Source organism: Podarcis muralis, chromosome 5, assembly GCF_964188315.1.
Source record: "Podarcis muralis chromosome 5, rPodMur119.hap1.1, whole genome shotgun sequence".
Lineage (NCBI taxonomy): Eukaryota > Metazoa > Chordata > Lepidosauria > Squamata > Lacertidae > Podarcis > Podarcis muralis.
In genome coordinates this window covers 45730898-45746049 of record NC_135659.1, presented here as the reverse complement: position 1 = coordinate 45746049, position 15152 = coordinate 45730898, and the positions used below count along the sequence as shown (strand labels likewise).

General features: G+C 41.6%; 2 protein-coding genes across 4 annotated transcripts; both read right to left on the bottom strand.

The window, feature by feature from the left end:
- Window positions 1–150: 150 nt before the first annotated feature.
- CZIB (CXXC motif containing zinc binding protein) lies at window positions 151–9147 on the bottom strand. Of its 3 annotated transcripts, XM_028733451.2 has the most exons (8): window positions 8951–9145; window positions 8769–8852; window positions 7647–7703; window positions 6785–6866; window positions 4884–4915; window positions 3823–3900; window positions 1571–1636; window positions 151–581 (listed from the first exon to the last, which is right to left on the bottom strand). In XM_028733451.2, exons 1-8 carry the CDS (start codon window positions 8954–8956, stop codon window positions 504–506), a joined length of 483 nt encoding a protein of 160 aa, XP_028589284.2. In that variant the 5' UTR covers window positions 8957–9145; the 3' UTR covers window positions 151–503. The 3 variants fall into 3 exon arrangements, with proteins under 3 accessions (XP_028589284.2, XP_077784849.1, XP_077784850.1); XM_077928723.1 differs by lacking the exon at window positions 8769–8852 and having other exon boundaries at window positions 8951–9147; XM_077928724.1 differs by lacking the exon at window positions 8769–8852 and having other exon boundaries at window positions 8919–9145.
- Window positions 9148–10957: 1810 nt separating this feature from the next.
- On the bottom strand, window positions 10958–14651 carry MAGOH (mago homolog, exon junction complex subunit). The gene is made up of 5 exons (XM_028733450.2): window positions 14485–14651; window positions 13194–13252; window positions 12404–12514; window positions 11950–12032; window positions 10958–11183 (listed from the first exon to the last, which is right to left on the bottom strand). The coding sequence occupies exons 1-5, from the start codon at window positions 14609–14611 to the stop codon at window positions 11084–11086; spliced, it is 480 nt and encodes a 159-aa protein (XP_028589283.1). The 5' UTR covers window positions 14612–14651; the 3' UTR covers window positions 10958–11083.
- Between the last annotated feature and the right edge of the window lie 501 nt (window positions 14652–15152).

The following is a 15152-nucleotide window of genomic DNA, read 5'->3' as shown; positions in this document are numbered from 1 at the left end:
TGGGGCTGCACCTGAACAATATGGAATTGTATTATTAATTAAGACTGTTTAGTCAGCTAACCTTGGAAATCTAATTAGATATATCCAATAGCTTCTTAAGATTTCAAAATACATTTCTAGGTATAAGGCACTTGCAATTATACATAAATGTGAGAGAAGCCAAGAACTTTAATGGCAATAATAGTTATTACAATAGGTGAGTGAGCATCTTTCCCACCCTCCTATGAAAGCTCTTGGGCCTTACATGAATAAACGTTAATCAAATTCTTTGAAGAGGCAATCCCAGCATTAACCTAACTGTAAGCATGATTAAAAACTAGTATATTTTTCTGCATAAATATTCTTATTTGCATTTATTCTTTAGAGTTTGGTATAATAAAAAAGCTAAGCCCACAAGTGTTGAAAAATAAATCCTGCAGAAAGTATAAGACTTTTATTCTAGGTTCTGTAAACACAATTTAAACATGGCCACGTAGAAAATGATCCCACACAAAACAAAAGCTTCAACATTTGACAAACCTATGTGTCACTTCATAGATGCCAACAGATTCCTTTATTTTTTCATCGTAGTCATTCCAGTCCTGTGGAGTTAAATACACATTACAATTTTAGAATTCTCTGCTTAGGAGTCCAGCCTGAATTTCAGGCACATTATGAACTTCCTTGCAACCCTAGTATTTTTAAAAAAAATTAGCTTCAAGTTGAACATCTTTAGCATAAGGAATCAGATTTTCTGTGTGTGAAATCCACAGTCTTACTAATAGACAGACTTGCCATCTCCCCTGGTTGAAAGGATTAAATTGATTGAGCTATTGGTGGGTCACCAGACAGACTGATCTTTGTGCCAAGAAATGGAGCTGATCCAGACACTGCTGCTCACTGCTGAGTGAAGATTTGCTGGCCTGAGTTTTCCAAGAGTTTATCTGACACCATCTAACACTACAGAGAACAACAGTGAAGTCAATCTGAATTTGTATTCCCGGGACTTGTATTTTTGCATATATTAAACACTCCAGGGCTGCACCTGTCCCTACATTATACTACCACAAAGCTGGAGTTTCTCTGGAGCTTCTCATGCCGCTCCCATGGGAGCTTTCTTTGGTACATAAATAGCAGTGTTAGAATGGTATTCTTGCTGATATTGTGATTGAGAAAGAGCTCACACACCCCTTGCCAGAAATCTTGAGGCTGCCCTGGTATCATTCCGGCTGCTATTTCTGTAATTAAAAGATGCCCTTTATTTCCGTTAACATTACATCTAGTTTGGCTGCAAGAAGGTAAAAGGAATATCGAGAACCACAAAGCCCAAAGAAGAAAGATTGCCACCTAGAACCTGTCAGATGAGAGGCTAGATTCAAAGTGATCCTGCCTTTACTTGACAGCCCTCCCCTGTTTAGCACTAAGCAAGCAGGATAATCTCTTCTGGCCCCAAAAATTTTATAGTGGTGGATACATTTAATATAAGGATGCGGGGCTAACTTTTCAAACGTAAAAAGTTTGAAAAGTCTGTTTGGGTGGGTAGAGGGGCAGGCGAGGTTATTTTAATAAGATTTTTTTTCAGAGACAGTACCTTTTCCAACAAGTTGATGTCATCAAAACGTGTGCCAGATTCTGCGCCTTCTGCAGAAAACCCAGCCTATAAACAGAGAAATCTCTTTAGAACACAGCCATATGGGGAACAATGCAGGTGGAAAGAAGCAACAAAGGAACTCTCCTGTGTGACAAAGGAGATCTACATATAACTATATAGAACTATACATTCCTGCACCAGATCTGAATTCCTGGAAACACAATGGCTGAGATGCCATCCATGGGGACAGCTGTGTGGGAAGGACCATTGCTCATTGGTTCAGCAGCTGTGTTGCATGAAGGTAGCCCCTGAAGGACCAGGTGCGCAGCGTGGGAGTCATTTTGGACTCACATCTGTCCATGGAGGCGCAGGTTAATTCTGTATCCAGGGCAGCTGTCTACCAGCTCCACCTGGTACGCAGGCTAAGACCCTACCTGCCCGCAGACTGTCTCGCCAGAGTGGTGCATGCTCTAGTTATCTCCCGCTTGGACTACTGCAACGCGCTCTACGTGGGGCTACCTTTGAAGGTGACCCGAAAACTGCAATTAATCCAGAATGCAGCAGCTAGACTGGTGACGGAGTGGCCGCCGGGACCACATAACACCGGTCCTGAGAGATCTGCATTGGCTCCCAGTACGTTTCCGAGCACAATTCAAAGTGTTGGTGCTGACCTTTAAAGCCCTAAACAGCCTCGGTCCTGTATACCTGAAGGAGTGTCTCCACCCCCATCGTTCAGCCTGGACACTGAGATCCAGCACCGAGGGCCTTCTGGCGGTTCCCTCATTGTGAGAAGTGAGATTACAGGGAACCAGACAGAGGGCCTTCTTGGTAGAGGCACCCACCCTGTGGAACACCCTCCCTTCAGATGTGAAGGATATAAGCAGCTATCCTATCTTTAAAAGACATCTGAAGGCAGCCCTGTTTAGGGACGCTTTTAATATTTAATGCTGTATTGTTTTTAACACTCAATTGGGAGCCACCTAGAGTGGCTGGGGAAGCTCAGCCAGATGGGCGGGGTATAAATAATAAATTTTATTTTATTATTATTATTATTATTATTATTATTACTACTACTACTACTACTACTACTACTTTTTTCCTGGCATGTCTAGGGAAGGCTTTGAAAACACTCCATGCTGAAACTCTGGAAGGCTCCCTGTTGATCTGTCGCAGCAAAAAGTAGACTCTTGTGGCACCTTGAAGTCTAAATCCCACATCCAACTAAGTTTTGCTCATCCTGACAACGATGAACCTAACTTAGTCTACATCTATGACTAGCACTGGATTCAGCCCTAACAGATTTACTGCAGCACAACTTAGGTGTATATTGCGCAAAGATGCTCTGTGCTACAAGAAATCTTAAGTCTTTGTATTATGTAAGATTTTATACAGAGATCCAAACACAGTATTTTGTTTAGTAGAGAACTGAAATTTTTGCTAGAGTGTCTCGAATGGGCCAGCTGCCCCCTGCTGGCTGTTAAAGGAACAAGCAGCATTCAGACATATTACAGAGGAAACAGCAATGATCAGTGTAAATAATACAATGTATAATTCCCAATACCTATACTCCCTGTTTCCTGGTAGATGCTAATAGAATGACTACCCCACCTCCTTCTGTAAATATATAGTGCTTCATCCATTTTTTTAAGCAGGCTGCCTTTGGACAATAGGAAAAAATTCAGGGCCACTGACCTTGCAAGGTTTGTGGCCTGTGCAGATATAAAACTAGAACTTATATCTATATGAACATGTGGAGTCTCCTGTGCTGATTCTCCCTTATCCAGTCTCAGAATTTCCTACCACCTGCTGTGTGCTGAAAATTTGTAGGATTTTGGGTGCCGCATAATTTCAGGATTTGCAGAATATACTGTACTGGGAGGAATTCAAGGAAGCACTAAGCAGTTTGCTCCATCAGCAGAAGCATTTATGCTTGTCTAACTGAACAATCTGCCCTCTCCTCCCCGCCCCCTTCACTCTGTTCCGGGGATTCCCCAAGCCTCTCCATTGGCAGCAGCGGGGAGTCCTGTTGCACTAGCAGAAGTCCTTGCGTGAGCTTCCACTGTTGGTGGAATCCTACCCAAGCTTGTAAATGTACCTATTGCACATATCACTTTATCAATAAAGTCTAGGAAATCACCATCTGTCTCTTGCCTCCTGGTTGTGTTACTAGGTCCCAAAGGGACTATTTACTGAAAAGCAAGTTAAATTATAATTTAGGGTTCATGATCAGCAGAACATTCATGAGAACTTGCCTGTGGTTGAAAGTCCACTGGTTCAAGGCCACGGCACTCAAACTCCACTATGGTCTTAAATGTCTCATTGTCTTCAGCCTAGGATGAAGCCAAAGTAACATCAGAGGAATAAAAATTGGCAGAACACAAAATTTCCAAAGTTATCATATCCCATAAAGATACAAAATAATGCAATGATTCTAACACTAATAGTTACTCAGGAACTTTTGTTGGTCTCCATGAATAGTTTCAATCTCCCAGGAAAAGGAGAAAAGCAAACATTCAAGTGTTACTCAAAAAGGAAAAGAAAATATACATTCTACCTTGAACACTGAAGCTCATTTTAAGCTACAGGCTGTAGTGAAATAATCAACGATCAAATATCTGTTGAATCAAGCATGCATTGAGTAGGACAAAATAATAAGAATAGGTTACATCTTCCTATCCAATGGATTTGAAATGTGTATCACTACATTTCTGTAGGGTTCTGCATGCTCAAATAATGCCTTCATGTAAAGCAGCACAAATATTTTCCCTCTCTATCCTAGAGTGGCAAAAATACAAACATTTGGGAAGGTCCTGTGATTGAATCACCTACAATGCAATTCTAAACATAGCTACTCAGAAGTAAGTTCCAAGTTCAATGGAACTTATTTCCAGGTAAGTGTTTCTAGGATCGAAGACTAAATTAATCTGCCCAATTGCCTTCCTCACACTGCAGAATTGTTCCGCATGTACAACTCTAAGGGGATCTCACTACACAAGGAAAACAAGAACACACCCGCCACTCAGCTTTCCATGAGCAGACAGAGTATCAACACAATATGAATAATTAGTATCCATCATAATTTGCTTGGTTCTCTATAGGCTGAGCTCCAACAAAATTGTCATGGAGGCTTACAATGGGGAACCATAATGCAAAGATGAATGTATACCCATATGTAAATCCAGGTACTTGTGTTTATCTCCCATTTATAGTACTAGCCACATGCAGAGAGTCATTCAAAACTGTGGCTGTGTGGATCAAGCCCAATAAGACCAGTATACCACATCCACAATAACAAAAATACAACAAAACTTACATTGTAAGGCTTCATTGTGTGACTTAAGATATCTGAAAGAAGTGGAAAATACATAGCAATGAAGCACATCTATGAAAGAACAGTGGAAATCACATTGTGTGCATCATTTCCTTTGGTATCAACCAGTTTTGAAAACCAGGTGTCTCCACTTATAAATCCAGGAAAGGAGAAAAAGTAGATGACGTGTAGCTGTGCACTCCTAACCAAGTAAGTTCTACTGAATTCTGGAAAGCGAGTTTAAGACTGCAACCTGAGCCATTTACGGTGTGCTCCTAATTCCCCCTCCTGCCAGTGAGGATGCCCACATACCCTGTAACTATAGAAGTTTTTTTAGCTAGTAAAGCAGAGTGGAGGGGCTCGTCTGCTCAATCCACCACCACTTCCTAGCCCGGCATCGGGGGAGAGACAATTGGTTTGTTCTGTTGGCTCTCCCTTTCCAAGAATGGCAAGCTTCCTAAGGGAGGGAAAAAATGGCAACAGTTTGGCAGGATGCTTGTAAATCTTAGTTTAAATGGGAAATAAAATCATTGGAATACATACACACACACACACACACACACACACACATAAATATGCATATATATATATATACACACACACACACACACACACACACACACACACACACACACACAGTGGTAGCTTGGTTTAAGAACAGCTTAGTTTATGAACAACTTGGATTAAGAACGCTGCAAACCCGTATGTAGTTGTTTCGGTTTGTGAACTTTGCCTGTTGAGTGTGTTCCATTTGTAAATTGAGTCCCACACTGCTATGGGAAAGCATGCCTTGGTTTAAGAACGCTCTGGTTTAAGAATGGACTTCCGGAACGGATTAAGTTAGTAAACCAAGGTACCACTGTATACACATAAAAACAAACAAATCCGCTTAGCTACTTCACATTTGGCCCATTCAAAAATAGAATGTGAACGAATACATGGGGGTAAAGGCTGCAATCCTATACATACTTACCTAGGAGCAAGCCCTATCGAACTCACTTCTGAGTAGACATATATAGACCTGCACTGGAACTAATGCTGAGCATTATTATGCCAAACAGTTAAGTCCTGTCTAGCTGTGCAGCACTTAGTCACTTGGGCCTTGCAGTCATTTGCTTTTTATTGTCAGTTCCAATTACACGCTCCTTCAGCATTTAACTGAGCGTTTACTATCTGTACTGCAAACATCACTGCTGGCATGCCCAGTGCCCCTTAACATGGCTGCCTGTCAGAACTAGGCAAACTTCATGGGACTTTAGCTTGTCAGGGTACAAAAAAAATGTGTGTGGATGGGAATGACACAAACTGGGTCTGGCTGTTTTCCACAGGCTGCACATGGTGTCCTTATGAGACAGCATTTCTTACCTACTTCCCCTTTGCCCCTTGGATGTCATACAATTGTGCTTGTAGCATGGCAATACTGCAATGTCTGTGAGAAAATGTTGATAATAATAATAATAATAATAATAGAAGTCCACTTGAAAAGGGGTGAGGAGCAAGGCGGAATAGAAGTGCATTCAAAAATAGGAACAAGGGAAGAATAGACAACTAGGCTCAAATACAGCATAAAGCAAATGGAACCAGCAATGCTGGAGGCAGAGATGGCACGGTAAGGATGATTTTAATAGTGACACTACACAACAGAAGTGAAAACCCTTATAAGGTTAGCCAAAATGGAATGCCACTTGTTCCAGCTTGGAATAAAGCTTGGAAAGATCGTACTCAATAGTCCCTGGCTTTGGGGGAATATTACACCCCCCAATTGTATTTTCTTAGAAGATATCCTTCTAATTTAGTATATTCTGCCCTCCATTTTGAAAATCTAACTGGGTCCCACAGCCTGCAGAGAATCAAGTCTTTGGCTTCTTTGTGCCTTTGGCATGGAGGTGCATGAATAGGCTTACCTATGGAGTTTTCTCGGGAGCACAGTTTGCATTTCTGCACCATTGTGGCGCTTCCCCTGCCTCCTTTGAGAGGGTGGCTGTCCTAAAAAAATGTCAAAGGGAGGCATCAAGATCAAGGCATTCACAGTTTAGAGAAGAGACATCAGGAAACAAAGTTATTTTCCCCAGCAATAATGGCTAATCCTAATCCTGTAAAGTGTTGGCTAAGGCTGATGGAACTGTAGTCTAAAACATCTGCAATTACCTGAGAAAATGCCTAAAAAATAACCCATTGATGTTTGTTTGTTTGTTTGTTTGAACTCCTGTCCACCTTGTACATGTAACAAAAGTCAATTTCCCTGTGTGTTGGAGGGGATGTTAAGCTTCCACATGCATGCAGTTAATTTGCAGGAGATTTTTTGAACATATAAGCTATGGGAATATATATAATGCTGTGCCAGTTGGCTTCCACAGCATCAGCTGGATGTCTATTTCACCTCATCCTCGTGTGCTCCAAAGATCTACTCTGGAGAAGACTGAAGCTGAAGGGGCAAGAAAGGAAGAGAAAGCTCTGTTGCACACATGCAAATCTATTGCTACAGCGGACCTGTAGTGTTAGATACCATCTTATATAAATGGGTAACAATTACACATTTTTTATATTTATGACCATCACACCTCCCAAGGGCTCCTTCTAGATTCAGGCTGAATCTGTTTGTTCAGACTTGTTGATTTGCCACAGAGGAAGATTTATATATAATCAGTTTTCCAGAAGTAACTTTATCATATTCCAGCATCATTTGAGTCAATAATAGATCTGTGTATGTCACACAGACAACAAACGGATAACTTAGCATGCTTGTGTTGTAGTTCTGAGACCTACCATTAATCGTAGATATTGCCATTTTTCTGAAACCTCAGCACAGTTTCCACACTTCAACTGAAAAAAGAGAAGAAAACCAGACACAAAAAAATGAGACACTTAGAGGAGTCAACAGCAGAACAGGTAAACAAAAAATAATAATGATGTTAAGATTCAAAAACAAAGGTATGCAATGGACACGAATCGCAGAAGTAGCACTCCCATGAAAAAGAAGACCACAACAACTTAAACCAACAACTTTCATATGGTCGGAAATTAGCCCAGATATAGCACAAAAGCAGTCTCACAGATTTGAGAGGCTTCCTAGAATGAATTATAGAAGGGAAATGTGCTATTGCGGTGCACAAGCACCGAATTTCCACCCTTACATTGCAGAAACGACATACAACTGCATTTGCTGCAGCTGAAGTTGGTCCAAACCTCTTAGTGTGCACTTTCACTATAATCATGACTACAATATTTATATATCAGACCACACAATCATAGGTATGATTATCCAGAAACAAGTCCCATTGAGTTTCCAACAGTAAGTGCACAGGACCCATAGGTGGGGGGGGGGGGCAGCATGAGAGTGCATTGCTTGCATATTCATTTGAAAGCATGCCAGTTGCCAAGTGCATGGCAGAAATGCTAACAAAGAGCAATAAGATGGCAAAAAAAGAACCAGTGAGATGAACATAGTACACAATGCAATGGTGACAAATTTTAGGGAAAAAATGTCTATAGCAGCAACTGTAGTGTTGGGGCTCAAGCCAAGCTATGAAACAATATCCACTGATTTAATAAAATGAATCCTAATCCCAGATGTATGGGATACTGGTTGTGGTTAATGAGGAGAGAAAGGCACTCTGCGGAGACTTACAATGTACCAAGAACCAACAAATCCCACTAACTGACGGCTTATGTCATGTAATAACATTTCCTGCCACTTTTAACACTGCTAAATTTAATGCGGTTTTAATGCTTCATTATAAACGAAGAAGAAATCCTTCGGCCAGTAAACAACATCGACGTGCACGTTAATAGCAACAGAGGAAATATTGTCATTGCAAACTAAGTGCATGGAGCGTTTGTGTGTGTGTGTGTATAGCGTGCACAGGTAACAGCCGTCGAAGGCCCTACCTTCAGATACCATCGGAAATCCTCCCCCACCGGCCGGAGATTTGTAATATTTTCCAGAGTGGCTTTGAGCTGCAGCCCGATCTTCTGCAAAGAGAAGTCACCGTGTCAGCTCATGTACTCGAGGCATTCCCAGCCCCAGCCCCAACTCACGTCGTCTTTGCACAGGTGAAGCTTTCTCTTACCCCCATGGCTTCAGGCGGCCAGAGGAAAGCCTCGGAGGCGAGCGAGCCTGCTTTCCTTCCCAAACACTTGCAGGATCACACAGGAGCTGCAGGGGCTTTGCAGAGACCCAGCGTCTCTCAGAGGGCGGGGCCGCTGTGAATCAAGCCTCACGAGACTTGATACCTTGCCGTTTTCTTGCGCCTCCCGTGTTGCCCAGCCCTATTCGTCTGTAAGCGGCGCCGAAGCTGGAACTTGCCCTTACTCAAGATGGCTGCCCCTCAGCTAAACTAGATCGTCGATCCATTAGCCAGCCTATCCTGAGGAGGCGTCCAGGGAACAAGGATGAGGTGCTTGAGATTCAATACTGCGTGAGGTGGATTACATGCCAGCGATAGCCACCCAGAGTTTAAACAGGAAAATGCCTCTGGTTTTAAAAGCACTTGCCTACACACCACCCACCACTGAACCCAATGTGTTTTGACTATAGCGATTCTGGCTTTAGGCACTATCCTTGGACAGTAATCCCAGCATAAATTGAGTGTCGCCTGTAGTTACATTTGCAGCACTTTTTATTTTTTGTAAAACAACCTTCACCCTGCAGTCCATTTCCATGTAAGATTCAAGTCTTGTTTTTATTTTTGCATTTTTTGAGGTGGAGGGTGGATGTGCATTCTTATCAAAGAATAAAAAAAACCTAGAAAATAGTCTGCAAATGAGCGAATACTTTTTGATGTTTTATAATCTACACAAACTTTAGCAGTGTTCCTGATAAATTATTGGTTTGCTTTACCAAGTGGTTGCATAGCGCTACAACTCTTAGGCATACTTGCTTTCTCAATTAGGCTTTTTTTTTTTACAGCAACATACTAACGATTCAGGATATTAGGATTTAGCCAGTTATGATAAAAGATTTCCAGCTTAAAATACTGTAGACCTAGCTACCCTGCTCGTACAGAAAATCACACTCTCCTTTCCTAGCCCTTCAGATATAATAGTCTCTGAAAAAGTGCATTCCCCAGCTAGTGGTCCCATTGCAATGAGTACAATGTGGGCAGAAGTGTTGCAGACATGTTTTGCATGGTGTACAGTATCCCCCGAGTCCCACTTCCCTAACAATACTTGTGCCATTTTTGTTAGTTTCGAAAGGGAGAGGGTGCTTTTTAAAACATAGGTAACACAGTCCAAGTGCACTTGCACCCAAGGCTGGTACAGCCGTTTTATTTTCAGTCTTCCTGCTAATGATTCCTATCACAGTATTCACCTTTTTCACAGCTGCTGTATGTACACTGGGTTGACATCTTTGAGATATCCACTACAATTACAAGGTCTTGTTCCTGGTCAGAAACCACCACTTCAGAGTCCATGGGCATATGTGCAAAATCATTTCTTTTGCCCCAGTGTGTAACACTTGCTTACACTGAATTGCACTTGCCATTTAACTGTCCATTTGCCAAATTTGGAGAGATTCTTCTGGAGCTCTCTGCAACCCCTTATTTTTTTAACCACCCTGATACCAAAGCAATTTGGTTTCAGCAGCAAACTTGACGACTTCACTGCTCATTGCTCCTGTTATGTATCAGACAAGTTTCATATCTATTTTCCTTTGGCACCTAAGAAACACCTTCTTCAACAATCTTTTAGTGGAGATTGTTATCCAATCCTTGCAAATTTCTTCTTTTTTCACTTTTCAGGAACTCTGGAGAAGGGATTCTACTCTCAGCTGTAATGTTTCAAAGCAAGTAGACACATTCATTGCAATGTATGAAACAGCTCTTCCATGTATTAATAGTGTTGGCATCCGAGAATGAGCCTCAATACTGCACAGGAATATCAAATATCTAGTCCTCATTAAAACCTCACCAAAAAGGGATAGATTAACAGATACTTAAAAATGTCCATTGTTGTGTTGCTGACCCTCCTCTTCCCTTCCCAGCAGAAATTAAGCCAGCCATACTTTAAAAAAATCTTAATGCTTTCCCCAAAGTTTAGTCTTGATAACAAACACATTTTAAATAAAAAGGAAAAAAAGCTTTTTAGCATTTATTAAATTCACTCTGTAAAAAATCTGACACACATAAAACCAATGAGAGATAAGGAATGGAAAGTGACCCCACCGAAAGAAACTTTACAGTACAAATTTAAATCCATACAATTTAAATTGGCTTAATCTTGAAGTGTAATCCAATGAGACTGAAGACGAGACACTTGAGGTCCTGGACAAGGTAGTAAAACACTCTTAGACCTTCTGGATCCCTGAAGTGCAAAAGGAAAAACAAACAGAAATAAAATATTTTTAAAATATTATGTGACCAACTCATAATCATACTTTCTTTCAGGAACTCAGTATGAGAATCTCCTAGTCACTTATCAAAATTCAAGCATCTTTTGGTAGTACAGTGGTAACTAGGTTTGCGAACTTAATCCGTTCTGGAAGTCTATTCTTAAACCGAAACCATTCTTACACCGAGGTGTGCTTTCCCTAATGAGGCCTCCCACCACCAATGCCCTTCCACCGTTCGTCTTCTGTTCTTAGACCAAGATAAAGTTTGCAAACAGGGACACTACTTCCAGTTTTGCAGAGTTCGTAAACTGAATAGTTCGTAAACAGAGATGTTCTTAAACCACTGTACTGCAAGATTTCTTTGGCTGGCTTTTAGAAGCTGGGGATAAACCAGATGGCTTTAGTAGGGCGTTTATGAAAGGTTTTGTTTGTCCTCAGGGTAGAATGAGTTAAATGAGTGAGCAAATAATGCAATGCCAAAGCTGAGACAAATTCTACATGCTGTTTTTCAGGTTTGCTAAATTATTATTACTTAAAATCAATGTTAATAACTGTATTTCCAGCTTGGCCACAAATACATGGTACAGCATTTATAAAGGCATCTTAAGCAAGACAACCGGACAGAGCTGCACTGCTTCTGCCTCACCTTCTTCCCAATCCGCTAACAAAACTAGCTTAGTGAATAGTCTTCAAAAAGAGCACTACCACGGTTGTAGCGGCTGGTCAAAGAGCACTTACTTGGACTGATTTACATCAATAAGAGAACCAATTTTTGATGTGGTAAAAGAGATGTGTTCATCACCAATTACAATTTCAAGCTCCTGGAAAAATAAATAAATAAATAAATAAATAAATAAATAATTTCAGAGCACTGTTTGAAGATCAATAATAATATGACCATTTCACACCTACCCAGACACACACACACACACACACACACACACACACACAGAGAGAGAGAGAGAGAGAGAGAAAGAAAGAGGGGAGAGATATGGACGCCTCGTTCCCACCTCCAATAACTTTTTCCCAGATGTCTTTCAAGATCTACTCCAACAAGATATTCTGTTCACTAGAAACAGATATAAGATTTCTACCCATCTGTTTACAGAAATAGCAGCTGCATGTGTAAACATTAACTTCTGTACACCTGTCAACTTAAAATATTTTTATGGGAAGCCATGAATTTGCTAACCTGCCGGCCAACTCTGTCAGGAGGCGGCCATAATGCATCATCTTCTTTCGTGATTTCACTGTCATCGATTATCCTCTTTAACTCTTCCATCACACTTTTGTGTACGTAGGCCTAGAGCAGCATGGAAATAGTAGCATTTTAACTTTAAAATAAAGTCTAGTACAGAAATAAGTGTGTGTCGTTTGCTCACTAACTTCTTGTTGAAGCATGTGTATTAATTTATTTTGATCAACAACTAAGTACATGTTTTGCTATCCACTGGAATGAGCTCAGCATATATTGGGCAAAACATCTGCAAACGATTTTATAGAGTGAATACTAGATGTAACTTTTGAGATACAGACATAGATTATTTATGACATTTTTTGCAGTTTGCAGATTTTTACTATCCAAATACATACACTTAAGATGTGTGAAGATAAAAGCTAAATTCTATTAGCTACAACTAAATATTTTGAGTCCAAGTTTCAATAATACAGCTAAAAGGGGAACATTAGATATGTAGTAAAAGACAGTAATAGGCAAATTTAATGGCTTGCATTGGATGCAGTTATATAAACTCAATACATCCACTGGTCACTCTAAATCACAAAAATACAATTAAAATACACCTGCTTAATTTGTTTTTATTAACTAAATTAATAAAAATTAAATTAAATATGCATTAATTAGATTTTAACACTTACGTTTTATCTTACATTTATATTTTAATTTGTGTTGTGAGGTACCCAGAGAACTCACACTGTAGGACACAAAAATTCTATAAATTATTTAAACACAGTCAACTTACTTCTTTTCTGATCATGACATCATTTTTATAATTGCTGTTGTTTGCATATCTCAGCTTCCCTGTTGAAAGAGATAATATGACATTCAACACTACACTACACTACACAAAGCAGCAAAGCAATACAGAACTTGGGCTTAATTTAATTCACATTTTCCCCTATAACTTGTGTCTGCAAAGTCTTGAAAGGGCTAAAGAAGGCAATGGGTTGAAAGTCAGGCCAGGGAGATAACTGTTGCCCAGTGACTTAAAAACACCTGGTTTCTGCGCCCCTTTCTGTTCAGCATCCACACATCCATACACCCTAGATACAACCAAGTTCTGCAGGCTCACAAAGACCATTACTTGCAAGTAGAGTTTGCTCCCTGCAAAGGGAAGTGTTCTGGACCACTATAAAGAGTGACTTGTTCCCTCTTCAGTCAACCAACAGGGAAGGGGTGGGGGTGTACGATCAGCTTTTCAGTGCCTTCTCAGCAGAGAGGATGCTTTTCTCTCCAATTTCCCTCTCCCTTGATCCTCTCACCATAAACTCTCAAAAGGATCTTATTCTAGCACTCCTGCACCAGCAGGAAAAGACAGCTCTCAAAAACCCTCTGTCAAAAACTGTAACTTACTTTACCCCACTGAGGGTTTCATATAATAATAATAATAATAATAATTTATTATTTATGTCTCTCCCATCTGGCTGGGCTTCCCCAGCCGCTCTGGGCAGCTTCCAACAAAATATTAAAATACAGTAATGCATCAAACATGAAAAGCTTCCCTAAACAGGGCTGCCTTCAGATGTCTTCTAAAAGTCTGGTAGTTGTTTTTCCTTTGACATCTGGTGGGAGGGCGTTCCACAGGGAGGGCGCCACTACCGAGAAGGCCCTCTGCCTGGTTCCCTGTAGCTTTGCTTCTCGCAGTGAGGGAACCACCAGAAGGCCTTCGGCGCTGGACCTCAATGTCTGGGCAGAACGAGGGAGGTGGAGACGCTCCTTCAGGTATACTGGACCGAGGCCAGCCTGCCACTAACCAACCCCTCTTGTTACTGAAATGCCGGTCTCCCCAGGAGCCACCTTCCTCTCTTCGGCTAACTTTCCTCCGACCCCATTTCCTTTTCTCAACGAGCAATACCCCCTTCCCGCCTCCCTCCACGCCAACCACCCCCCGGGGGTCTCTTCTCCCTCCTCAGGCGACAGGCCCCTTCGTCCCTCCCAGGTGCAAGGGGCTCCCTCGCTCCTCCGTCCCGCCAGGCCTCGTATCCCGGGGAGCTCCTCTCTCGCCTTCCCCAAGCGGAAACCCTGAGCCTCACCGTCAGGGCGGAACTCGAACTCGAGAAACTCGTGGCCGAACTTCCCTTTGTGCCCAACGTAATAACGCAGATAGAAGTCGCTCGCCATAGCCGCATATGCCCCACCGGCCCGCCGAGACACCAGCATGCACCGCGCACGGGAAGCTCCGTGCAAGCGAGCGCGAGAAATGTGCGTCACCGAAGGGCAGGGTTGCGCAGGCGCACACGGAGGAATCAAGGTTTTGCTTGTCGCGGGCCTCACCGCGCGGTTTATAGACCATAGAGATAGAAGTTATATAGAGTCAAACGCCACCGCTGTCAATATCTATGCTCACTTCCGACTTTAAATGCCCTGCTTTAACTTCCAATGCGAAGTGCAAAGGGCTTTCGCCATAGTGATGACGAGGGTCAAGTAGAGCGGAGCCACTAGACTCAGGCCGATGTATAGACTTACGGCTGGATTCATACGGGCTGCCTAGCTTCCGGGCTCTTTCCCCGCTTTTGCATGTTTATTGCAGGGCAAAAGAGAGTATGGGAATTCTATATCTTTTGGGGGATGAATTGTTATTAACAGCGATAAAAAGCAAATTATTATTATTATTATTATTATTATTATTATTATTATTATTATTATTATTTCAAAGCAGGATTTTAGCGTGCTGTATTTGTGAATTGCACCTCCGCCCCCT